The following is a 27,384-nucleotide window of genomic DNA, read 5'->3' as shown; positions in this document are numbered from 1 at the left end:
AAATATTGCTTATAAAAGATTTTTGTTTACAAATGATTGCGTAGATTGGAATAACTATAAAATTGAAAGAAATAACTGTGTTAGAATTTTAAAACAAGTTAAAATTAGATTTTATGAGTCAAATATTGATAGGAATAGGGGTAATTCTAAACAAATGTGGAAACATCTCAAACAGTTAGTAGGAACTAATAAAACTATATCACAATTTCAAAGTCTTGAACATGAAGGTGTAACATATAGTGTAAATTTGGCAAACATATTAAATCAATATTATGTTGATAGTATTAAAGATATTATTGTAAGTTTTGACCAAAATAGTGATATTAATTTAAATTTGCAGACAGTTGGTTCATCTGATGTAAATTTTGAAACTTTTGAGAGCATATCACTAAACCAACTATATAATATAATCAAATTACAATATAAAAAAAATAGTACGGATGAAGTAGGTCTTGATATTATCAAAAATCTATTTCATGTGTTAGGTTATCCTTTATTAAATTTAATTAATATGAGTTTAGAGAAGGGCCTGGTGCCCAAGCAATTTAAAACATCAACTATAGTTCCTGTTCCAAAAGTTCCTAATACTAATAAACTTGATCAATTACGTCCAATAAATATGCTCCCATTTTGTGAAAAAGTTTTAGAAATTGTGGTGTACAATCAGCTGATTAAATTTATTACTTCAAATAATATCCTGTATAATTACGTCTGGATTTAGAAATTCTCATTCATGTGAGACCGCATTACAGTTAGTTGTCTCAGATATGAAAAGTATTTTAGATACGACAGGGGTCGGTATATGCGCAGTTTTTATAGATCTCAAAAGAGCATTTGAAACAATAGATCGTCATATACTTCTTTTGAAATTAAAGAAATATGGTTTTAACGGGACAGTTTTTAATTGGCTGGAAAATTATCTGTCAAATAGGTACCAAAGGACTAAATTAAATAGTGAAATGTCAAATCCAAAGTTAAATGATATTGGTGTGCCGCAAGGCAGTGTACTTGGACCTCTACTTTTCATATTATACATTAATGATTTGGGAAACGTATTAAGCAAATGTAAAATTCATCTTTTTGCTGATGACACATTAATATATTTTTATGGGGAAGATTTTGTTGATGTAGTGGACACGATGAATCGTGAATTGCATTTATTAACTGAAAGATTTAAGTTAAACAAATTGAAAGTCAATGAGTTAAAATCCAAATACATGTTTATTGGTAATAATACTCTTTTCGGGAAATTCTTAAGTTTGGATGTTCACATTAAATTAAATAATGAAAAAATTGAAATGGTTCAGGAAATAAAGTATTTGGGATTCATATTGGATAGGGAACTAACTTTTAGTAAACATGTTGATTACATTTGCAGAAAGATAGGGGAAAAATAGGTTTTTTTCGAAGAGTATCACCATTTTTGACATTTCAAACTAAATTAACAATTTATAATTCGTTAATATTACCTCACTTTTTATATTGTTGTTCATTGATTTATACAGGATGTTCTAATTATGACAGGCTTCAAATTCTCCAAAATAAGGCTATGCGAGTAATATTGAGATGCAATCGATATACTCGAATTCAAGATATGCTGAAAACTTTAAATTGGTTAAAAGTTGAACATTTTATGTATGTCCAATCTATGACATTCTTATTTAAGATGGTAAACCATTTATTGCCTGAGTATTTGAACAGTCAGTTGGTCCCGATAGCAAATGTTCATGAGCATAGCACTAGAGCTGCAAATTCAATAAATTTTTATGTTAGAACAACCAACAAGTCCAGTTCAATGAAAAGCTTGTTTCATAAAGGAATTGTACAGTTCAATAATATACCTTATCACATTAAAAATAGCCATAATGCAACTATCTTTAAGAGATTATTAGTCCATTATGTTAAAACTAAGACCTAGAAAGCAATTGGCAATGTTTGTTGTACTTCCAGTGTTTTTATTTTTATTTTATTTTTTCTTTTTTTTATTTATATATTGAATGTTTCTGATTAATTTAATTTGACAATGCTTATTTCTTTATTTGTTTAGTCTCATGTTTTTAATTTTTGTAAAAATTTTTTGTAATACTTTATGATAATTATACAGCGCTCCTTGCCTTGACAATTCTTATGTAATTTGTACAGGTGTGGAGTGCAATGTTTCTGTTTTGTGTATTATCTATTATGATAAATAAATAAATATCTAATCTACTGAAATAGGTAACGCACAACTTGGAGAACCTATAGTTTTCTAACTTCATGTCTGGTGAAGCAACGCAGTTGAAACAAGCAGATATATTATAATTGTGTCACCGGAAAGCGAAAAAGGTAAGGCACAACTTGGAAGTGCCTATAGTTTCCTAACTTAGCTTCTGGTGAAGCAACGGAGTTGGAACAAGCAGATATATTATAATTGGGTCACCGGAAAACGAAAAGGGTAACGCACAACTTGGAAGAGCCTATAGTTTCCTAACTTCGCTTCTGGTGAAGCAACGGAGTTGGAACATGCAGATATATTATAATTGGGTCACCGGAAAACGAAAAAGGTAAAGCACAACTTGGAAGAGCCTATAGTTTCCTAACTTCGCTTCTGGTGAAGCAACGGAGTTGGAACAAGCAGATATATTATAATTGGGTCACCGGAAAACGAAAAAGGTAACGCACAACTTGGAAGAGCCTATAGTTTTCTAACTTTGCGTCTGGTGAAGCAACGGAGTTGGAACAAGCAGATATGTTATAATTGTGTCGCCGTAAAGCGAAAAAGGTAACGCACAACTTGGAAGAGCCTATAGTTTTCTAACTCCGCGTCTGGTGAAGCAACGGAGTTGGAACAAGCAGATATGTTATAATTGTGTCGCCGTAAAGCGAAAAAGGTAACGCACAACTTGGAAGAGCCTATAGTTTTCTAACTCCGCTTCTGGTGAAGCAACTGAGTTGGAACCAGCAGATATATTATAATTGTGTTACCAGAAAGCGAAAAAGGTAACGTACAACTTGGAAGAGCCTATAGTTTTCTAACTTCGCTTCTGGTGAAGCAACGGTGTTGAAACAAGCAGATATATTATAATTGTGTCACCGGAAAGCCAAAAAGGTAACGCACAACTTGGAAGAGCCAATAGTTCTCTAACTTCGCTTCTGGTGAAGCAACGGAGTTGGAACATGCAGATATATTATAATTGTGTTACCGGAAAGCGAAAAAGGTAACGCACAACTTGGAAGAGCCTATAGTTTTCTAACTTCGCTTCTGGTGAAGCAACGGAGTTGGAACAAGCAGATATGTTATAATTGTGTCGCCGTAAAGCGAAAAAGGTAACGCACAACTTGGAAGAGCCTATAGTTTTCTAACTCCGCTTCTGGTGAAGCAACTGAGTTGGAACAAGAAGATATATTATAATTGGGTCACCGGAAAGCGAAAAAGTTAACACAGGGCTTGGAAGAACCTATAGTTTTCTAATGTCGTTTCTGGTGAAGCTACGCAGTTGAAACAAGCAGATACATTACAATTGTGTCACCGGAAAACGAAAAAGGTAACGCACAACTTGGAAGAACCTATAGTTCTCTAATTTTGTTTCTGGTTGTAGGAACAAGCAGATATATTATGGTAGGGGAGCAAAGTATGCTAAATGTGCAGTCACTCGAGCGCGTTGGGGACCTATTGGGCTGTGATTATTAGGTCCTAAAACCAAAAAAAGTTAAGTAAAATTTTCCATTTTAGTGGGGACTTCCCATTTTTTAATTTAATTTTCCATTTCCTACAATCTTTTTTCCGATTACAGCGCCATCTATCCATAATTAGAAAAAATGTTTCGAATAAAAGTTGTTTATTTTTATACAAACGATCCAAATCTGCAATAAGAAATGGGGGCTACCACTTAAGATTTTAAAGTAACCCCCACCTCACCTCTGTGGGGGTCGTGTTTGGAACCATTCGATAGATTTTTTAAAAGTATTGATAAAGTGTATTTTGCAGTTTTTCGATATGATGTTTATTTTGCGAATGATCGCGGGATTTGTATTTAAAATTTTAAATATACCCTCTCCCCCCTCTCCGTGGGGGTCATGTTTGGTATTTTTCGATAGATTTTTGAAAAACATTGAACACGTAATTTTTAGTTTTTCAATCTGACGTTCATTTCGCAAAATATTCGCTTTTTTTTGTGAAACTTTTTGACTCGCCCATTTCCGTACGCCCCGCTCAATTCGTCATATTTTTGAAATATAGACTCTTTTGCATGTACTTAACTTACCTAATCTTAATCTGACAATTTCCAGTATTTTTAAGGATAGATTTTTTTTCGGGCCCCCCTGAACGAACCCCCCTGTGTTAAGAGCCAATAGATGGTGGAAGTACATCTGCAGGGTACAACGTTTCTCCCCATATGATAAATCTGACGCGCTCGAGTAACTGCAAAAATCCCCGCTTGGGCTCCCTTACCATTATAATTGTGTCGCCGGGAAGCCAAAAAGGTAGTTCCCGAAATGTTCGCAAACTGTGGCTTATTCCACATAAAATAGTAAATTGCATAAGATGACACAAGAAAATAATTTCAGAATAATACCAAAATAAGATGTAGTAAAAGTACAGGACAGAGACATGATTATCTACAATTACTAAACGTTCGTAAAGGGCGCGTCTCACCATCAAATAATTTGATCAAACAGTTTGAGCAAACTCCGGAAGTACGTCAAAGGGACGTCACAATTGCAGTTTTTTTGAAATTCTAAAAATCTGTGCTCTCACTATCAGTCTAGTTTGATCAAATTTTTGTATTGAGTTGTCTAACTTGTTTGTACTTTATTAATTAAAATTTTTCATTATTATCCACAATGAACACTCAGGATGTGACGTCACTAACTGTCACTTTCAGTTTGCTCAAACCAGTTTGATCAAATTATTTGATGGTGGGACGCGGCCTTAAGTTTCCTCTGGATCGAACAATAACCGCGCCACGAACGCGCGGCGCTCACACGGCGCGGATATCTGTCTCCGCCTTTAGATTTGATTCCAGCAATAAAATTGCTGGTATAATAAATAACTTTTCCCAAAAATGGCCTATTCTCCGATAATCAGCCCAGACTATAAGCACTATTACAAGAAGAATTCATTTTTGATAAAAATAAATAGTTGTTGGGAACTTAGACAAGGAAAAAAGAGAGGACGGGTAACACCCATTTAACACACACGTTCCAAAAGTGAAGCCAGTTTTTGGTTTGTTTGTCACCAGAAACATGGCGGTCACGTCAAAAATAACAATGGGTTGCCAGTGGTGGGTGTTCGTTGAAGGTTAAAATTTCATAAAAAATAAAGTAAATTATCATCTAAAATTCGTAATAAAAACATATGTATGTATTGAAACATATGTACGTAATATGAGCAACTTAATAAAACATTTACCGTACACAAATTCTTCATTTTAAATACATTTCATGTTTTTATTTTAAATACTCAATGCATAACAATACCCCAAAGATACGTCGATGATCAAAATCCCTGGTGTCAGTTTGGCTTCACTTTTGGTCATAGGATTACTCGTCCTCTCTCTTTCCTTGTCTAAGGTTGGGAATGATGATGAATCGGCTTTTAGCGTAGTTCTAGTGACACCAAAAAACAAGAAGAAGACTATATAACAAGAACATAACCTGTATTTGTTTATTTTTAAAGATTGTTGATAAGTTAATATCGTTCTCGTATTTGAGACGTATACATTTTCATAATTTAGATTCATTGATATGGAAGCTCCTCCGATATTAGCTTCTGTAGAAAGTGAATTAAAGAAGTACATTTTATCCCCAGAAAACTTACCAATCCATCAGTATGAAAAAAATCAGAAATTTTGGTCTCGTGAGCCAATACCCAAAGAATTACTATGGTTTGAAGAGTCTCCTTCAATTACCACACTCCAAGTAAGGCTTTTCACTTATTATATTAACAATAAAGTAGCCTACCATCTTCTGTAGCAATCACTTAAAAAATTGGCTACACACTTTGTCAAAATGTGTAGACAATTTTCTCATTTCTATTATTTTTACAGTTTACATCCTGTTTGATGGACATATCTTTACATCTTATTGTCTTACGGTCTTGTCATATTGTCCTACAGTTACCTGCTATCTGTAACCGGAAGTGTCACTATAGTCACAGAAATAGTATTATTATGGCACTGGAAGTACCATGTAGAAGATTAGTGAAATCTTGTATTAATTGATGTAAAGTTACACAAAGAGTTTAAATGTCGAATTCTGATTTTACTTCTGATCAAGTTATTGAAAACCTAGGACTTATGAAGTCCAATTGCTTGTTTTAGAAGAATATGTTTCTCACTATTGGTCTGTATTAGTATTCCCATATGTCATATGTATCTCTTGCAGTTTTCAAATAAATTAACTTCTTTAAATTGTTACAGGTTCCAAGAACAGGTACTAGATCAATTCTGAGAATTTTAAAAACACTTGACTAGAGCACTTATTCGTGTACACTAGCCCAATATTTACATGTTGAGTTTGTGGAATGAGTTGTAATAAAATGCCAAGAAGACCAAGATTTTACAAAAAATATTTGGTGTGGTAAATCGAAGTTTAGAAAAAAGGGTATGGTTAACCACCATAACAGTCACTTCTGGAGTGATAAAAATCGTCTGTGCGATAGTAAATTTCAAGAGTCCTTTTTGTGTAATATTATTGTTTGTGCTGTGAAAAATCATAAGATATTCGCTCTCATGCTTTATGATGAAAATTGAAACGGTGAGCATTACTGCAACATTTTACTGCAAATAATTGTACCAGCACTGCACCCTTTACATAATAATGAGGCTAACTAGGCTTGGTTTCAACAAGATGGAGCACTGGATCACAATATTCGAGGAGTCGGCACATTGCTTGATGAAATACTTAGAGATAGATAGCTAATAAAGGTCCGATTCCCTGGCCACCAAGATCCCCACAATTGTCACTATATTTGGAGATATGTTAACAATAAGGTGTTTTCTGAACCTGTCACTACTAAGGAAGACATGATGAAGAAAGTTCTTCAAGTTTTTAATGAAATAATGAGTTCATAAATGTTTGGTAGTTGATGGGCAACATTTTGAAAATTTATTACATTAATAAGCTTGTGCCATGCCTATTTTCTTTGGTAGGATCTTTTTAGTTGTTCAATGCTTAACATAAATATGAAACTTGTTAATTAACCCTCCGTTAGTCGCTAGGATAAACGGAGCATAAAGAGTCGCTACGGTGTCAAAGACCGACAATTTAAAAAAAAATAGTTATTGCAATAAAATTCATACAAATATTTTATATTGTGTGTAGGAATGACTGAAAAATATTTTTGAAAATGTTTTATTGAAAAACAACAGATATAAAATGAAAAACCCTAGTATAACAATATACATATTGTTATTTGTAATGTAAAAATATTCGCTAGGAACCATTTCCCATAATTCCAACAAAGTTTTTGTTCGGCTTCAAAGTAATAAGATGGTAAATCTTTACCTGAACTGCAAGTTATGCCAATAAAATAATAACCACACCGTTAGTCGCTACGGAGTCTTGCACCGAAAATAGCTATAAAACTCACACAACTGTAGGTAAGGCTGTACTCGCCCAAGTAGGTAAGAATGTATACTAACACGAGGTTAGTTGATAGGAAGAGGTACAGAAAGTGGCGATAGAGAAAACCAGTTATTTTGTAAATCCCTAATGAATAATTCTGTCGTCGGTGTGTGACACTGATAGCGACTAACGGAGGGTTAACACAACATAGTCTATAAAAAAATAAATTTTTTGTGACAAAAATGTTAAAAGTTAATTTATTTGAAAACTTCAGGAGATAGGTATGTGGATAGTAATACAAATCGATAGCCAGAAACGTATTCTTCTAAAATAGTGAACCATATACATGTTCTATTTGAAAAAAGGGAATTAGGTGAAAATTTAGAATGACTGTTTTATGCAAATTTTGACAGCACCCTGTATAATGAAAAAGGCAACTTTACACTGTAAACGATAAAGCTGTATGGAGCTAATAAGTTCTTTAGGAATTTAAACTTTTATTAAAATTACATTAGAGGACAGTGTCCCATTAAAAAACGAAGTATAATTCCAGTATAACCGGAAGTAGCAACTATTTTCATTAAACAGTTCACTCTTCAAAACCCCTTCCTTCCAATTTCCATGATTCAGTTAGTTTATTTCTCGATATATTTCTAATTGTTTATCTACCGCACCCTGTATAAAAATATACAGACTATTTAGTTGTTAAGTAGATATACATACTATAAATGGCAACACTGCTCTATTGCCCATCTGATGCACCAGAATCACGTTGATTTATTCAGTCATTCATCATTCTACAGTGGCAATGCAACTCATAAGCAATGTTGCCAATTTTAGCGCTTTCTTCATTGGGTATACCTAGTCAAACACTAAACAGCCTGGATATATCTAGGATACAGTGTGTCAATGACAAAAATGGAATAAATTCATTATTTCGTGAATGAGCGATTATGGAAATAAATCCTGAAACAGGTCAATTTTTATTTTTAAATTATGATATTTTGGCATATATATCATACTAGTGACGTCATCCGTCTGGGCGTGATGACGTAATAGATGATTTTTTTAAATGAGAATAGGGGTTGTGTGCTAGCTCATTTGAAAGGTAATTCAATTCTTTATTCACTAATATAAACATTAACATGATTATTTATACAGAGTGTCTACATTTTTTTAAATTAAATTAACCCTTCCGTTCACTGTGTCCTCAATTGAGGACAACCTATTTTATAATTTTTTGTATGTAGCCCCATGTGCTTTTACCGTTGTAACAAATTGTCCCCGATTATGGACATCCTATTCCGCCCAATGAGTACTTGTGCTGTCATCTAACAGCTTTTGAAAAAAATATTTAATTTGTTGAAATAGGTTTCTATAGGTACTTATGACTGGTGTATACAGCGCCAATTCATTTGAGTTTCTTTCGTTATAAATATGAACAATTGGTACTGAATGTGTCTTATGGTGTTGAGAAATAGTAGAAGTTGTTAAATAACTGTGACGCTGCAGGCTGCTCACGACCTGTCCTATTTATTATAATTTTAATGTAAACAAGTCCCTTTTATTGTGATTTATGATGTTCGATTGTTCTAGACTTCTGAAGTAAATTCTTTTAAAGTCGTAAATATTATTTAACCTTTTTCGATATGTTGTTGTTTATTTCTAGAACATTGTAATAATGTACTTATAAATAGGGGTTTTTGGAATAAGTAGTTCAGTTGTGAATTTGAAAACGTCGATGTACTTTGATATGTAACGGGCGCGGTATATTTTTGAATTTGTAATTAGATAAATTATTAGATTAATGTAATAAATAAATTATATATCGTAGTTTGTAAAATAAAGGATATAAATTCAGAGTTTTTCATTTGTTTAGAAGTAAGTTGTTAAAAATAAATAAAGTCAACTAAAACTAAACATTAGTGCCTAAAAGATCATAGAAAAGTCAGTTTTGTAACAAATGGTGGAGTGGTTTTGTAACAAGTGGAATAGTTTTAATAAATAAACATAAATTCGCATTAAATAAAGTGTGGAATCTTTAATAATAAATAAAGTGTGTGTGACCATATATTCACAGTATAAGCCGAAAGTTAGTGACCTGCGCGTTACGGAGCTAAGAACAGAATTGGAAAATCGCGAGTTTGATTCAGCTGGAAAAAAGGCTGATCTAGTCGAACGTCTAAAGAACGCTTTGCAAGAAGAGGGTCAAGATCCAGAAACCTACGTGTTTGAGGACAAGCATGCTGCTTTGATTTCGTCAATTTCGGAAGTTTTTGGTGAAATTTCCCAAGTTTCGACGGACATTACATCGATTGAGTACACAGTTTCTGGTGAAATCTCCGAAGTTTCTGGCGAGATTGCGAAAGTTTCGACAGACATTACATCGTTAGAGAACAAAGTTTCTGGTGAAATCTCCCAAGTTTAGGCGGATATAACATCATTAGAACATAAAGTTTCTAGTGAGATTTTGAAAGTTTCGGGTGATATTTCATCCCTTGAAAGCAAGATGGCTAACGAGATCTCTGCTAGCATCTCTAAAGTCACTTCTGATTTTGACGACAAGATATCGTCCCTAAAATCTACTTTTGAAGAAAAGATCAAAGAAATGGAAAAGAAAATGGAGGAAACGGAAAAAGTAGACAAAGGGATGGAACCCATCTTAACAGACATTAAAGATAATGAAACCAAATACAAATTGGAGCCACGGCCGATAGTTGAAGGGAGTGTATGTCCTGCTCGTGTTAAGGTGCCATATTTCAACGGAAAGTCGTCATGGAACAGTTATAAAAAACAGTTTGAAACAGTTGCAAGAGCGAACGGATGGTCTGAAAAAGACAAAGCTGTAAGTCTAGTTATTGCTCTTCGAGCAGAGGCTTTGGATGTACTCCAGACCATAGCTGTAGAGACGAATGATTTTGAACAACTTATGAAGAGACTAAACATGTGATATGTATGCACAAACATTTGGAGTATGTCTATAAGGCGCGGCTTAAATGCCGACGACAAGAGAAAGATGAAGCTCTTCAAGAATATGAGCTAGATATTGCCAGGCTAGTACGATTTGCTTATCTAACAGCTCCCGAAGACATGATGGAAATGTTGGCTGTTCAAACATTTATTGATGGGATTCTAGTGATTTTGAAATGCAGAGAACACTGCGATTAGCTCGTCACAAGACGCTGGTCGATGTATTGTCCGCGGCCCTCGAGTTCGAATCAGCTACGCAGGCCTCTGGTGAGTACAGTGAAGTTCGAACTGTGAAAGAAGAAGAGGATGAAGATAATCTTGACCAGCTGGTTAATATGGTGAAAGGCATTACATCGAAGACCATGAATTGCTGCAGTTGTGGCGAAGAGGGGCACGCACGGAGTTTAAGTAAGAACGCAAATGAAGAAACTCGCCAGCAGGAAGTAAGAGAACGGACAGACCCTAGGGGGCAGCCTTGACTCAGAAGTTCTCTAAAGACTATCTAATACTAATAGCTTCTTTGAAATGTCGTAAGATAGTGTATATGTAGATGGAGAAGTAAATGGTAAAAAGAATATATTTTTGGTGGATACCGGAGCGACCAGGACCATTATTAGACCGTCAGTTATAAACAGCCGTTAGAAACTCTTACCCACGGAGAAATCCAGATACAGTTAGGAATTGGAGCAGAAAAGTTCGTTAATACTGTCATAGTTGCTGATATCGAAGAAGATGTTATATTAGGAATGGACGTAATGAATTTTCATGGATTTTAAGAACAGAGTATCAAAGTTAGCAACGAGGAGGTATTTCTTCATCCACATGATGACATCTCTGTGCTAGCAGCCATTAAAGAAGATACAGTTGTGCCTGCGAGGAGTGAAACGATCATCGTAGCGCGGCTACAGGGAATTGTAGAGGAAGGAACACCTGTGATGATGGAGCCATGGAACCACGACGAGGAGGTTGGCCGAGGAATCATAATTGGAAAGGAGTTAGTTACTTAGGCTAAAGAAATTCCCGTAAGACTGATTAATGTCAGACGACAACATCAGATAATTCCAACGACAAGTTCGACCAAATGGTTGCAGTTGCAGGCCAATCTCTAAATCAAGTGGAGAAAAGGAAATTAAGGGAATTTCTTCGGCAATATCGTGACATATTCGTACCGAAAGGAGGAAAGACAGGAAGGATGACAATTGTCAAACATAAAATTGACACTGGTACCGCTAGGCCAATTCGTCAAACAGCTCGACGACTACCACAGGCGAAGAGAGACGAAGCTGAAAGGATTGTTCAAGAAATGAAGAAAGGCGGGGTGATAGAACCTTCTACGAGCCCATGGGTCTCTCCAGTGGTCCTGGTCAAGAAGAAAGATAGAACTACGAGGTTCTGTGTGGACTACCGTTTGTTGAACAATGTTACCAAGAAAGATAGTTATCCTCTGCCTCTGATCGACGACACGTTGGACACATTGGCTGGAAGTAAATTGTTTTCTACGTTGGATTTGAAGTCTGGATATTGGCAGGTAGAAATGGATCCAGTGGACAAGGAGAAGACGGCCTTCACTACAGGATCTGGATTATGGGAATTCAACTTTATGCCGTTTGGACTCTGTAATGCTCCTGCGACCTTTGAGAGGCTTATGGAAAATGTGTTGAGAGGGTTATCTTGGAAAACCTGCCTGGTGTATTTAAACGACATAATCGTTTTGGGAGAGACATTTGAAGACCACCTGAAGAATTTAGAAGACGTTTTTAATCGACTTAAAGCTGCCCAGTTAATGTTAAACCCCAAGAAATGCCAGCTATTTCAAAGTAAAGTCAATTATTTAGGTCATATAGTCAGCAAAGAAGGAGTGGCCGTGGATAAAGGAAAAATCGATTCCATTAAGGAATGGCCTGAACCAACTGATAAACATCAAGTGAGAAGTTTTCTGGGACTATGTACTTACTACCGGAGGTTCATTAAGAAGTTTGCAGATATCGCTAAGCCATTAACGCGACTTACAGAGGAAGCAAGGGATTATTGCTGGGATGGAGACTGCCAAATGGCCTTTGAAACTTTGACGAGGCATTTAATTACAGCGCCAACACTAGGATATCCACTGTCGAAAGGAGAGTTAAGTGTTTTCAAAACCTGAACGAAATTACTGCGTCACGAGAAGAGAACTTCTAGCAGTAGTAAAATCAGTGGAACACTTCTATCAACACCTCTATGGAAGGAAGTTTCTAATCCGAACCGACCATGCCACCCTTAAATGGTTAATGCAGTTTAAGAATCCAGAGGGTCAGATAGCCAGATGGATTTAACGACTTCAAGAATACGATTTCAAGATCGAGCATCGGGCCGGAGTTAGCCACAGGAACGCTGATTCATTGCAACAAAACCGAGTCAAAGGAAGCAGCAGTACTAAGAACAACAGTGGTCAACGGACGCCTACCAAGATCAAGGAAGAAAAAGAGAAAGATCCAGTTTTACAGAAGATTCGAAAATCTAAAGAAGAAAATCGTCGACCATCTTAGCAAGAAATATCAAGCCTAGGCTCAGTAGTTAAGACGTATTGGGCCCAGTGGGACTCATTTATATTGAAAGACAGCTTGCTTAAACGAGTAATGGAAAATGATGATGGTTCAGCGAGGAGAACACAGTTGGTGATTACATTCCAAAGAGCAGAGTAGCCGAAGTACTTCGTCAGTTACACGACAGTCCATCAGGAAGGCATTTTGGTGTAAAAAAACCCTTTAGAGAATTCGGGAACGATTTTATTGGATGAATAGTTCCGACGATGTGAAGGACTGGTGTAAGAAATATACTACCTGTGCTACAAGTAACGGATCCTACCGAAAAGAAAGGCTCCTATGAGACAGTACAATTTTGGAAGTCCGTTTGAAAGAATAACTTTGGATATTGCCGGGCCATTTTCAGAAAGTGAAAATGGATTCAAATACATGTTGGTCGTAATGGATTACTTCACGAAATGGGTTGAGATCTACGCAATTTCGGACCAGAAAGCCGCCACTATTGCAGATGTGCTAATCAAAGACTATCGGCAGATTTGGAGTCCCTCTGGAGATCCATAGTGATCAAGGGGGGAACTTTGAGAGCGATCTATTTCAGGGAATCTGTGATAGACTAGGCACGAAGAAGACAAGGACCACGGCCTATCAACCGCAATCGGATGGAATGGTGGAGCGTATGAATAAGACAGTCGGCAAGTATTTGACAAAGATGGTGTCCAATCATCAGCGAGACTGGGACCAGTACCTTCCGTTCTTCGCAATGGCCTATAGATCTGCTGTTAATGAATCAACGGGACAAACACCAGCAAAAGTTCTATTTGGACGCGAGATGCGTCTACCCTGTGATTTAGAGTTTGGATGTCGACCTGGAGAAGACGTGGCTGGTGAGGATTATGTGAATGAAGTGCGAAGAAGAATGGACGATATCCGCGAGTTGGTCGGTTCTCATCTTCAGATCGCTAGCGACCGAATTAAGAAACGATATGCTACCCAAGCCGAGAGGGGATGTTTCAAGGAGGACGACAAAGACTGGCTTTATAATCCAAAGAAGCGAACAGGTTGTTCTCCCAAGTTGCAGCAGTTCTGGGAAGGCCCGTACCTCATTGTCAAGAAAATTAATGATGTTATCTACCGAATAAGCATGGTTCCTAGGGGAAAGCCGATGATAGTCCACCATAACTGGTTGGCGCGGTACGAGGGAGACCACGACGCAGATGAAGAAGTGGAAGTAAACCAAGTTCGAGAGATACCTGACCTCATGTTTGAGGAGTTCATGGGGGCCTGTAGCGGTACCGGTAAAGCAAGACATGGTGTTACCACTGAAGAAAAGCGAGATCTACTCGCACTTCCCGATGACTATTCACTGGCCCATACCATCCCTTCCAGTATTAGAGACGCACGAGGGTTGGCATCTGCTTTTCGGAGGAAGTTTGGTCGAGTTGCAGAACTTCAATGCCAACTGCCAGCTCCTGGCAAAGCATTGAAACTCAAAGATGCATCACGTTACCTATTCTATCTGGTAACAAAAGACACTGTCCATGACCAACCTACCTACCAAGATGTATGGGATGCATTAATTCAATTGAGAGAGCACGTGTTGGAGTCGGTGCAAAAGTTAGCCATGCCAAAGTTAGAATGCCGCCAATTAGACTGGAGAGTTGTCCGCAATATGGTGGAAGACATCTTTAAAGATACTGAGGTCCAGGTTTTAGTCTCGTGCAATCCGCATAGTTACTGGTGCGGAGCGAAGACCGTCCCTTGCCACTTTTGTGCAACTGGGAGTTGTAAAAGAGGGTCCAGTTGCAGATACCAGCATACAGTTCGAGTCCCGGCAAGGCTCCAGGAGGGACCATCTTCTAAGGAGGGGGCAATGTGACGCTGCAGGCTGCTCACGACCTGGCCTATTTATTATAATTTTAATGTAAACAAGACCCTTCTTTTATTGTGATTTATTATGTTCGATTGTTCTAGACTTCTGAAGTAAATTGTTTTAAAATCGTAAATATTATTTAACCTTTTTCGAGATGTTGTTTATTTCTAGAACATTGTAATAATGTATAAATAGGGGTTTTTGGAATTAGTAGTTCAGTTGTGAATTTGAAAGCTTCGGTGTACTTTAATATGTAACGGACGCGGTATATTTTTGAATTTGTAATTAGATAAATTATTAGATTTAGTGTAATAAATAAATTAGATATCGTAGTTTGTAAAATAAAGGATATGAATTCAGTGTTTTTCATTTGTTTAGAAGTAAGTTATTAAAAATAAATAAAGTCAACTAAAACTAAACATTAGCGCCTAAAAGATCATAGAAAAGTCAGTTTTGTAACAAAACTATTGTTAATAGCGTTTTTGCTTAAAATTAGCTACCGCGGATTTTCTGAAAAGCGTGTCCTCGTTTGTGGACATTGTGAGTCAACGGAAAAATTATTTTTTAGGTAAATATAAAAAGGCGCTCTGTCCAAGAAGTTTGACTAGATGGATTTCGTCATTGGCTTATACACGATGATAAACCTAATGCATCTAGATGAAAATTGCATGGTTGAAAGGGCAACTCACGAATGACATGCAACAAATGCAATGTTAATCTCTGTATAAGTAAATAAAAAATTGTTTTGTAAGATACCATACATTATTTATTGCATAAAATACTTTAGTTTTTATTTTTTGTCAGTATTTAAAAAAAGTCTAATATTTTTACTCCATTGGCTCACGATGTCCTCAAATGAGGACATCTTGTAGTGAACAATATAAAAAATTCGCAAAAGAATCATTTTCGCTATGTTGAAAATTTCAGTTTTATAGCTTAAAGGAATTTAATTTGTAAACGAAAGGGTTAATTGACACAAAAAAAGAATGTGCGTAATTTATTTAATTCAAAATAGATTTTACTGCTGTCAGAAAACAGAAATAAAATGTTTATTTGATAAATAAACATTGCTATTCGCTTAAATTAAATCTTTAAACAGCCAAAAAGCAGATGGGTGGCAGCTATGTCTTTATTTATTTATTTATTTATTGAAATATACATCCACCAGGTATAAACCCATAAAGGTGTACATAAGAAAACTACATACATTGACTGAACACTTGATGACAAAATATAAAATAAAATAAAGAATAACCAAAAATGTTTCTGTTGTTAATACACATACACAATAATAAACAAAGACCTTAATAAAAAAAATAACATGGCATCAATTCGATAAGCTATTGCGTATTTCGCGTTTAAAGATGTTAAAACTAAGAAAAAAAATGTCCACAGATCTTAAGTTATTGACACTTCTGCACATACTTTTTATCGGACAATAGAAATTATGTTGCGAATTAGGCGAAATTATATTTATGAATTAATTTTAAATGTTCTGAAATTTAAATTTTACAAGAAGAAAAACAAAGCTTGTAAACCCCATACTTGTGTAACATAGGAACCATATCTTTTGTATTAATTAGTGATCTAATATTCATATTACAGCTACTATATATAGCTACTGGTATGTTGTATTTCAAGAAGATCTTTTGGATGGAATAATAATGTGGGACTAGAAAATGTATGGAACTAAAAAAGATTTGAGGTTTTTTGGAAAATCACAGAAAAAGTGGGTCTGTTCTTGTTAAAATTTTTCATTATAGTTACAACGTCTTCTTTGGTGCGTCTTCATTATCGTTTTGGTCTACTGCTACTCCATCTGGTAGTTACATTAGTTATTTCTATCATCTCTTGTTATGACTTTTAGTTCTTTCCGTTATTTTGCTTCATCATTTAACCGTTACTGTTTACTGTTAAACACAGTCCTCTTTCATGTTCTATTTCTCTCGATTCTGGACTATCGTCATCCAAGCAATTTATTTTTACGTCGTCGCTCCGACGCTTCGGTGGTCAACTTTTTTTACGTGTTTCTGCTCCTGGTCGCCATTCTAAGACTTTTAGTCCATCTTTCATTCGATGTTCTCTCCACAACCTGCCCATCTATATTTCATTGTAGTTACTTATTTCACTGCGTGTTTGAGCTTCGTTTCTTGTTTGATGGTGTTATTGGGTATTCTGTCTCTTTTAGTGATTTCAACCATGACTTTCCATGGCTCTCTGGGCTGTTCTTAAATCTTCTGCTGTCTTTTTTGTTAATGTTAATGTCTCCGCTTCGAATGTCATTAGGTACCTTTAATAATTCATCAAGAATCTAAGGTCAGTTAACCTTTTGTCGTCGTTATTGATGCCTCTGTTCTCTCATGACAGTGATTTCATTGCGTATCTGAGGACAGTTATAAAAAACATTTTGGCAAAATAGTTTCGCCTTGCCTAACTCCTCTGCCTATTTTAATTTTATGTATTCTCTCATGAAATTTTACAGTTGTAGTGGACTTACTGTGTGATGTTGGATTCCCGGTGTGAGATATCTGAGGCAGGTGTGATGGAACTTCTATGCTTTATTTTCCACGGTAACAAATTAAGCACATTAATGGAAAAAAGTTTTATTAAAATAACCTTCATTTAGTTATTACAGTACATTCATGTAGGTCATTTACGTACCTAGTCATACTACAGAAAGTAGCGGCTGTAACGCAATTGCTATATTGGTAGATTAACAAGTTGGAGGGCCTGGGTTCGATCCCTGGCAATGAGAAAATTTTCAATTTCTAATTGAACTCAGCCGCGATTGTGTTTCGGGCGGCACGTAAAGCCGTGGTCCCAAGTACGTCAGTGATCGTTAAGTCACATTAGAGACGCTTGCGCAACCCCAACGCCCAGAGACGCTTGAAAACCCCAATAATAGACCTTAGACAGAAGGTTACTATAACTTTTTTGCAGCTTTAAATTATATAAGTCAAGATCGTAAAATTATAATGTGTGATATAATTGGGTTACGCTCTTTATCCTTTAGATTCTCTAAACTTAAGTGTCGATTTGTACTATCGTCACGTAGTGTTGGAAAATTCTCGAGAATGAAAAGTCGGAGAATATTCTCGATATGGAGAATTTTCTGAGAATGAACCCTATGATGCGCTTAGGGATGTTGTTAAAGATGAAATAGGGCATTAAAAATCATGAAATTATATACAAAATTATGAGATGAAACAACAGTGTTCTTTATATATAAAAAAATATAAAAACAACAGAAAACACAAAATTTATTTGATAAAAAAATGAAATTTTCTTCTTAACAGCAAAGAATGGATGCCGTGATCTAATCTGAAAAAGATGTGAGGCATTAGATTCAGAATCTATTTCTATCACTAGCTCATCCTTTTCATCTACATTCTGCATTTTAATGTACTGATGAGAAGTTGTGGGATTTTGTTTTTCACGAGTCGCCAGCTCTGTCATACAGAGTTCAGCAGTAAGTCGGTTTCTTTTAGAGGAGTGGATAAAAAAACCATAAGAACTGAAACTTCTTTCATTCGCTGCAGTGGATGAAGGCATGCTTAATATATCAACTGCTACGTATTTCAGTTCATTTTGTTCCGAAACATGTACCTTTCCACCATATGATCGGGTCAGTTTTTCAATAAGTTGCTAAATTATCTATAAACTCAGTTCCCTCAACTTGTTCTTCTCTACTTAAACATCATTCTAAATATTTACACGTTAATATAGTACCAAATACTGACACTGTAAACACCCTAGCTAGTGGTTCATGGGATTCTCCAGCACCGGCTGCTTCGATTTTTGGGGATTTTATCTAAAATCGCGTGATTTGCCGGCCAGCCAAAGCGAAAAAGCATTTCATGAGCGGAGCGGCAAGTAAGTGTTTGGGCTTCAAGAATAATAATGTTTAGGATGCAAAAATATTCTAGGTATATTTTAGACAGAACCGACAGGTGTCCTCTTCTGTCAGGCTAATGAGACTCAAGTGTCTATTGAGTCTACAGTGTCCAGTCAGCAGACTCACTATAATTCTGAGAGTGCTGCGACTGCGCGAAAGTAAGTCTGTTGTAAATTTAGCCGAATGTCCTTTGGTGAACTGTTTGGCCTGCCTCTGTCCTGGGGAGTTGTTCCACCATTCAAGAGACTTCTGTTGCACCCATTTGTGTATAGCTGCTCTTTTTATCGTATATGCGATTCCAAAGAAGGGTTCCGGACCAACCAGTGGCGTAGATGCGCCTTCTCGGGCCAATTCATCGGCCTTCTCGTTGCCACGATGACCCTTACGTCCCGACACCCAGTCAAGTGTCGACCTGTTTCGACTTCCCACCTGAGAGAGGACATTCAAACAGTTCCATGCCAGCCATGAATCGACCTGTACCGAACTGAGAGCCTTTAGAGCCGCTTGACTATCCGAATAGATAACGATGGAGTCGTTATCTAGATTTCGGCCGATTAGTTCCATAGCGGCCCTTCCTAGACATACCCGGACTTCCGCCCTTGGTTTTATGCCATATATTCCAGCTCCTGAACCTATATATCGGTTTTAGAGCCATCCGTATACCGTATTGAGTTTGCCGTTATCGGCGGACCAGTTTCTCAGTCCTCTCTTTTTGCTATTGTAATTTGAACAATTTTGTTAAAGCTATACATCGTAACCATTCGGTCTACAGGCATTCCTAGAACGGGGTCTGCCTTTATGTCCTAGTATAGCCTTAAGTTATCAGCTCCATGCATCATACTTATTGGAGCTTGGCCCTGGGTCAACCGATGTACTGTTGATCTGGCTTCACTCTGTATGTATATATGCAGAGGTGGTAGGTTTAGCAGAAATTCTAGCGCGTCCGTTGGGGCTGTTCTCATGGCTCCTGTAACACTTAAGCATGCAAGCCTTTGTGTGCCACTGAGAAATCGAATCGCCCCGGACTGTTGCGTTTTGTTGCACCACGCCACTAACCGTAAGTTATCATGGGCCTTATAACCCTTGTGTATAACCAGAGGTTCATTTTAGGATTTAACCCCCAATTATTACCACACATTCGTCTACATCTGTTCAGGGCCATAGTGGCCTTTTGTGTGACTTTTTGAATGTGTGCATTCCATGTCAGCCTCTGGTCGAATATTACACCTTAGTACTTGGCCTGACTTGTGAATGGGATTTCTACTCCCTTGAGCGCTAGTGGCTGTAAGCCTTGCAGTGCTCCTTTCCTCGTGAGGGGAACAACGGATGTTTTTTTAGGGTTAACCTTCAGGCCTTCTTCCTCACACCATCTGTCATCATCAGCTGTCCACTATCCTCAGAGCGACTTGAAGTCTCTCTAAAATTATTTTGGTAAAGCGTTCTCGAACTACAATTACCAAGTCGTCCGCATAACCCAGACAGTAAAAACCCTCCCTGGGCAGGGTGTTAAGTAGGTCGTCCGTAAGCGTAGCCCACAGTAATGGGGATAGAACTCCTCCTTGTGGGCAGCCGCTTTCTGCCTTCGCTTCAATGGTGGCTTTACCTAACGAGGTCACCATGATCCTGTTTGCTAAGGTCGCCTTTGTCCACTCGCATATGAAGGCACTAGCTCCTCTCCTTTTAAGCGCTTCCGTTACAGACTCGAAGGAGACGTTATTAAACGCTCCCTCCACGTCCAGAAATGTCGCCACCGCTATCTCTGTCATCTAGCGACTTTGAGAGCAGTCTGCTAAGATTGTTGACTTTCCTGGCTGGTATGCATATTGACGATCGCTAAGTGGATTCTCCATCAGCACGTCGTCCCTAGACAGGTATATGTATATCAATCTTTCCATCGTTTTTTCTAGGGAAGAGGATAGACTTATTGGTCTGTATGACTTGGGGGGTCTGGTCCATTACCCTACCAACCTTGGGGATATATGTGACTTTCACCCTTCACTATGCAGTTGGAATATACTCCACGCCAAACTAGCTTTAAAGATCTTTGTTAGATGCGGGATAATCACATCCTATCCCTTCTGTAGGAAGGCTGGATAAATCCCGTCCATTCCAGGTGATTTGTATGGCTGGAGTTTATTGATCGCCCACCTGTCTTTTTCCGGTCTAGTATGGTATAGTTAGACCCAAACCTAGACATCCAAAGTGAAAGTTATCCTCCAACACCAAATTGGTCTATATAGTCCATATAATGTTCAGAAAAAAGTCACACCATTTTGAGCGTTGGGTTGGGGGGGGGGAGGGGGGGGGGGGAGAAATCTGTAAATTCGTAGTTTTTTACGTTTTTCGTCAATATTTCTAAAACTATGCGGTTTAGCATGAACAACCCTCTATACAAAATTGTTCTAAATTAAACTTGAAATAAAAAAGTCCCTATGCATAACCCTTCTAAAAAAGTTACAGAGGTAGTATAGTGTAATTGGTCCAAAAAAACGCCTAACCCTGACATCCAAAGTAAAAGTTTTCCTTCGACACCAAATTGTTCTATATGGTCCACATATTGTTTAGTAAAAAGTTACACTATTTTGAGCGTCCGGTTTGGGTGGGAGATGGGGGAGAAGTCGGTAAATTAGTAGTTCTTTTACGTTTCGTCAATATTTCTAAAACTATGCTTTAGCGTAAAGAATATTCTATACAAAAATGTTCTACATAAAATTTAAAACAAAAAAGGTTCTGTACATAATTGTTATAAAATCAACGGTTCCAGAGTTATGGAGGGTGAAAAGTGGAGGTTTTCGATACTTTACCGATTTCTCCTTCCTCTCCCCCCCCCCCCCCCCCCAAACCCGACGGCTCAAAATGGTGTGACTTTTTTCTGAACATTATGTGGACCATATAGAACAATTTGGTGTTGGAGGATAACTTTCACTTTGGATGTCTGGGTTTTTGGTATAATTATACCATACATTGCCCAAAAAATATAAAAAGTATCGAAAACCTCGACTTTTCACCCTCCGTAACTCTGGAACCGTTGATGTTATAACAATTATGTATACAAGATTTTTTGTTTTAAATTTGATGTAGAAATTTTTGTATATAACATCGTTTACGCTAAAACATAGTTTTAGAAATATTGACGAAAAACGTAAAAAAACTGCTAATTTACCGACTTCTTCCCCATCTGCCCCCCAAACCGTACACTCAAAATGGTGTAACTTTTTACTGAACAATATGTGGACCATACAGAACAATTTGGTGTTGGAGGAAAACTTTTACTTTGGATGTTTGGGTTAGGCCTTTTTTGGACCAGTTATACTATACTATGTACCTCCGTAACTTTGGAACCATGCATTTTAGAAAGATTATCTCCACAGGGCCTTTTTTATTTCAAATTTAATGTGGAACAATTTTGTATAGGGGGCTGTTCATGCTAAACCGCATAGTTTTAGAAATATTGACGAAAAACGTAAAAAACTACGAATTTACCGATTTCTCCCCCCTCTTCCCCCAAACCCGACGCTCAAAATGGTGTGACTTTTTTCTGGACATTGTGTGGACCATATAGAACAATTTGGTGTTGAAGGATAACTTTCAATTTGGATGTCTGGGTTAAGCCATCTTTTGGATCAACTATACAATACTAGTCTCGTGATCTCGGTAGCTAATTTCCAATCCGCCTTAGTAGGCCTTCTGGGACCTCTACCGGAGGATTATTGTCAGTGGATGAGCCGAGGAAGTGTAACTTGGTGAGCATTATTAATATTTCCTCCAGGGTTTCCACATACGTTTCGTCCTCTTTCTTCAAAAGTTACTAATTAAATTACATATGTTTTAATGCTTGTATTCTTTATTTTCCAAGTTAGTGGGTGGTTCTTCGAATTGTAATTTATTACATTGCTTATTACTCTCTAAATGGTGGTAAGATTCCATCCTAATTTATTGTTAATCTTACTACATTGTTGTTGAACAAATCTGCCATTTATCTTCACCATTTTTGTTGGTCATTCGAGAGGATGGTGAACCAATCTTCTACCATTTTTGTTGTTCCTTCGAGCCGTTGATTACAATACTTAAATTGTATATTTTATCTTGAAAACTCTTTCGATATTATCGGATTGCTTTAACTTAGCTCATAAGTTCTACTAGCATTTACTTCAATCATTACACTCTTTCATAATTGGGCACATAAATAACTTGTGTTACGCCAGCCCTGATTGAATATACTAGGCGTTCGGATAGTATTTACGGCTTTCTGGTGCCACAAAAAGTTATCTTGTAGCACGACAAATTAAACAAACATAAAAATATATTTAAACAGTGTAATTAGGTCATAGGCATGATATTCTTTGTGCTACGTAACTTTTTCGAATGCCCCGGTAAGCTACTGTCTCAGAGATTGAAAGGGGTGAGTTCTTAAAATAACATTTAATATTAAAAAGTATTAATCATTGGGCGCCGTCAACAAATCAAATATACTGCCATATGCCTATCCAAAAACAAAAAAAGAATTACTTGCAATGTCATTCCATTAGATATAAGTCGGTACTTACCATGGCGGGTTGTCTGTATGCCTTACCACAATAAGGATCAGAGATATATTGTGCAAAAGAAAAATACTTTATAAGTTAAAAACATAATAATCGTTTATTTATAAAAAAAATAGTTAAAAAAGCAAAACATAATTGCAATGAATGAAAAAAAAATTAAGTCCTTCACGAGTTCAAATGTTCAAAGAAAAAAAATTAAAACAGTTTATTACATGTACCTAGTGATATGGGATTGTATTGTCGACTGGAGCTAGTGTAGGCCTTGTGTAGCTCGGCTGGAACTCTGGTTAACCAACACTTCACTAACACTTTACATTTTCTGTTCTAAAATACTATTGCACAAAGTTTTATTATATGAAAGATAAAATTGAGAGAAACTTAAAAAGGATTGCACAATACACATACGTTTAATTTATTCATGACTACAGGATCGGAACTAATATATTTGTACTGACAGTAAAAACATATTTATTGTGCTTTCTTTGGGACCGTTACAATATAATCGAAAATATGACTTTTTAAATAACGACATAAATAAAATAATATGATTCTTAATCTTATCATACCATACATACATAATATTATTTTGTTTTATGACTATGTAAGCTATTCTAGGATACGGTATTGCGCTATGTTTTATGAATCGTTGGCCCATGAATTCCAGCACATTAATAGCTGAAGCCGTGTGATCATGCTGGAGTATTTTATCATTTCATCCAATATGATATTGCATATTATCCAGTCATTATTTTTTTTTGTGGGTTTTGTTCTTTTTATCTGAACCTTTACTCTCATGATTTCGTCAAATTTGACCATTGAATTAATTGCACTAAAAATTCAAAACTGTGACACATTTATCCCGTAAACTATCTTTGTTTAAGGTTCAAAGAGATCCAAACAGTGGCCAAATCATGGATTTTAAAGAAGTCTCCCTCCAATCAGCAGGGGCTACAGCAAAAAATTCGATGTCATTAAATAGAGCTCCAGCCCCTCCATCTGAAGCAACTAGGGGCAGTGCTTCATTCAAGCCATTTTGGCCGGGTAGTTTTCCAGCTCCAGAGTCCTATGAGAACGAACAAACTCTTTGTGAATCTGGTAAAATGTTTTTTTTATTATTTGATGGCTTTGGTAAAGACCAATTAGCCAGACAATTTTTACATATAAGTATAATATTACATAACTAGAATATAAAATATGATATATAACTATAACTAACATTTACAATATATTTAACTAACATAATAAAAATATGTTATACCTTGATATATATGCACACACATATGTACAGCTGGTTCCAAAAAAAACTGATACGACTCTTAAAGCGTATTTTGTAGAAAATTGAGCAGTGTACTTTCTTCTTCTTCTTCTTTTTATTTTTGGTCTCGCTGCAAGGCAATTACCAGCACGATTTATAGGCGATCTTGATGTAGTCTGGCTCTAAGCCATATCCAAATCGCTGACTACGTTCTTGTAAAAAGTTTTTGATGAGGTGTGATATAATGAATATGAGTTTAATTATATTTAATTTATTATATTTTGAAGGATAAATACTTATTATTTACATACTGTCATTGTTACTGCCAAATCTTAAAATTGGTCAGATAACTTCAACCTCAAAAAATGGCTATTTGTTTGTTTATTTTATTATTTGTCTGTCATAATAAATATAATATAATGTCAGAAAAATCATACACTGCTCAAAATGATCAAATCTTACTAAGAGTCGTATCAGTTTTTTTAGGAACCAGCTGTACATATATATACCTAAACACACATACATATTTTTCTAATTGAAAAATCATCCTTCTTCACGCTTATAGTGGATAAATTATTAATTTGGTAAAAGTTAATGTGTGCAATTTTTTGTTTTGTTCTAAAATGGAATTATTTGCAGAATTACTAACGAAGACAGTGTTAGCAATTTACAATTTCACTTTTCACCTCTTGGTGTGATTATATAAACAATACAGTATATTAACATTCTTATCTGGCGAATGGATTTAGTGTCCGCAGTCATATAAACCCAAATAAACAACAACAACATTCTTATTGAAAATTATATAGTTTAAATTAATCGGCAAGCAAATTTTGTTATTAATTACTTCACTATAAAATTTATCTGTGCTTTCACTATTTAATGGACAATCAAGTATACTGTGTGTTAAGTCTCCCAGTTCACCACATAAGCATGAGGAATTATCAATTAAACCAATTCTACATTTATAGCTTGGTGACATTGCATGATTTGTTCTTATTCTGTTAATAGTAATAATAAAATTCCTGTTGTTTTGGTTGTGGAACCATCTTAGCCTTGGGATTTGAACTTGATATGATTTTGTTTGCTGTCATACAGTTCTTGCCATTTAGTTTTTAGCTGAATTTTAAGTGTGGCATTCAAATCGGTATATGGAATAGTCGGATTAATAAAATCTCTGTCTAAGTCTGAGGCAGATTTTGCAAACTTATCGGCAATTTCGTTTCCTTGAATACCCGAATGTCCTTTGATCCAAACTATTATCACCTTTCGTTGTGAGCCGAGTATTTGGTAATTGGTCTGTAGTATTTCTACTTTCTACTTGTAGATGATTTAAATTTTTAGATGCACTTATATTTTCCAGTCTTTCGACGACACTTTTGCAATCTGTAAATACCGGGTGTCCACTTATATTTTCCCCCATTTCAACTGCATGTAACTTCTAAACGCCTTAAGATAGAAAAATGCGGTTTTCGCTGAAATGTTTTATTTTAGTAAAAGTTTTGTCTGAATGTATTGAATTTTTTATATCGCTGTCAAATACGAAAAGAAAAATGGCGGATTTTTGAAAAAAAACGTTGTTGACTTTTTTTAAATGGAACACCCAGTATATTTTTTTGCAAATTGAAAGAAAGGTCATTCACCTATCCAGTGATATAAAGTTTTTCAAAATCGGTTGTCAAATCACTGAGTAATTAATTTTTAAAATGAGGGTGCAACGTGGATATCACATACCTAAATAACATAACTAAGCAAAATGATATTATGTTATGTGATTTCCACATTGCATTTCTCATTTTAAAAATTATTTGCTCAGTCATTTGACAACCGATTTTAAATTTTTTTATATCGCTGGATAGGTAAATGACCGTTTTTTCAAGCTACAAAAAAATATACTGGGTGTTTCAATAAAAAAAGTCAACAACGTTTTTTTTTTTCAAAAATCCGCCATTTTTTATGTAAAAGTGATATAAAAAATGGTCATTTACCTAAAAACTTGAAAAAACGCTCATTTACCTATCCAACGATATAATTTTTTTTAAATCTATAGTCAAATAACTGAGCAATTAATTTTTAAAATGAGAGATGCAATGTGGAAATTACATGAATTCGCTTAGTTATGTTATTTAGGTATGTGATATCCACGTTGCACCTCTCATTTTAAAAATTAATTACTCAGTGATTTGACAACCGATTTTGAAAAACTTTATATCGCTGGATAGGTGGATGACCTTTCTTTCAATTTACAAAAAAATATACTGGGTGTTCCATTAAAAAAAAGTCAACAACGTTTTTTTCAAAAATCCGCCATTTTCCTTTTCGTATTTGAAAACGATATAAAAAATTAAATCCATTCAGACAAAACTTTTACTAAAATAAAACATTTCAGCGAAAACCGCATATTTCTATCTTGAGCCGTTTAGAAGTTATAGGCAGTTAAAATGGGGGAAAATATAAGTGGACACCCGGTATAATACTTTTGGGTCTATGGGTTCTAAGTATACAGGATCAAGTATATTCAAATGGTAAATAAGCCACAATTTTACCTAAAAATGATTTTATTAACGTTTCGACGCCCAAGTCGGGTGTCGTTGTCAAAATACAAAATAATACTAAATAAACAAAAATGTTGTTGCTTAGTAAAAAATTCTTCTAATAATTTATTTAATCTGACTCATTTATATCGGCAATTCAGACACGTATTATACATTTTAAAGTAGACGACTTTAAAATGATATTGCCAATATTGATGAGTTGCGTTCCTGGGACGACTTTACTAA

The 27,384-nt window shown here is 35.9% G+C and overlaps 1 protein-coding gene across 1 annotated transcript in view; it reads left to right on the top strand.

Moving 5' to 3' along the window:
- The first annotated feature begins 5,589 nt into the window (after positions 1–5,589).
- Positions 5,590–27,384, top strand: part of LOC114339120 (helicase SKI2W) — a 127,876-nt gene continuing 106,081 nt past the window's right edge. The window contains exons 1-2 of the mRNA XM_028289750.2: positions 5,590–5,901; positions 24,231–24,444. Coding sequence (XP_028145551.2) covers positions 5,728–5,901; positions 24,231–24,444 — 388 coding nt within the window. The 5' untranslated portion in view covers positions 5,590–5,727. The remainder of the gene's footprint in view (positions 5,902–24,230; positions 24,445–27,384) is intronic.

This window comes from Diabrotica virgifera, chromosome 4, assembly GCF_917563875.1.
Source record: "Diabrotica virgifera virgifera chromosome 4, PGI_DIABVI_V3a".
Lineage (NCBI taxonomy): Eukaryota > Metazoa > Arthropoda > Insecta > Coleoptera > Chrysomelidae > Diabrotica > Diabrotica virgifera.
Note: the sequence above shows the minus strand (reverse complement) of the source record. Positions and strands in the feature narration are given on the sequence as shown.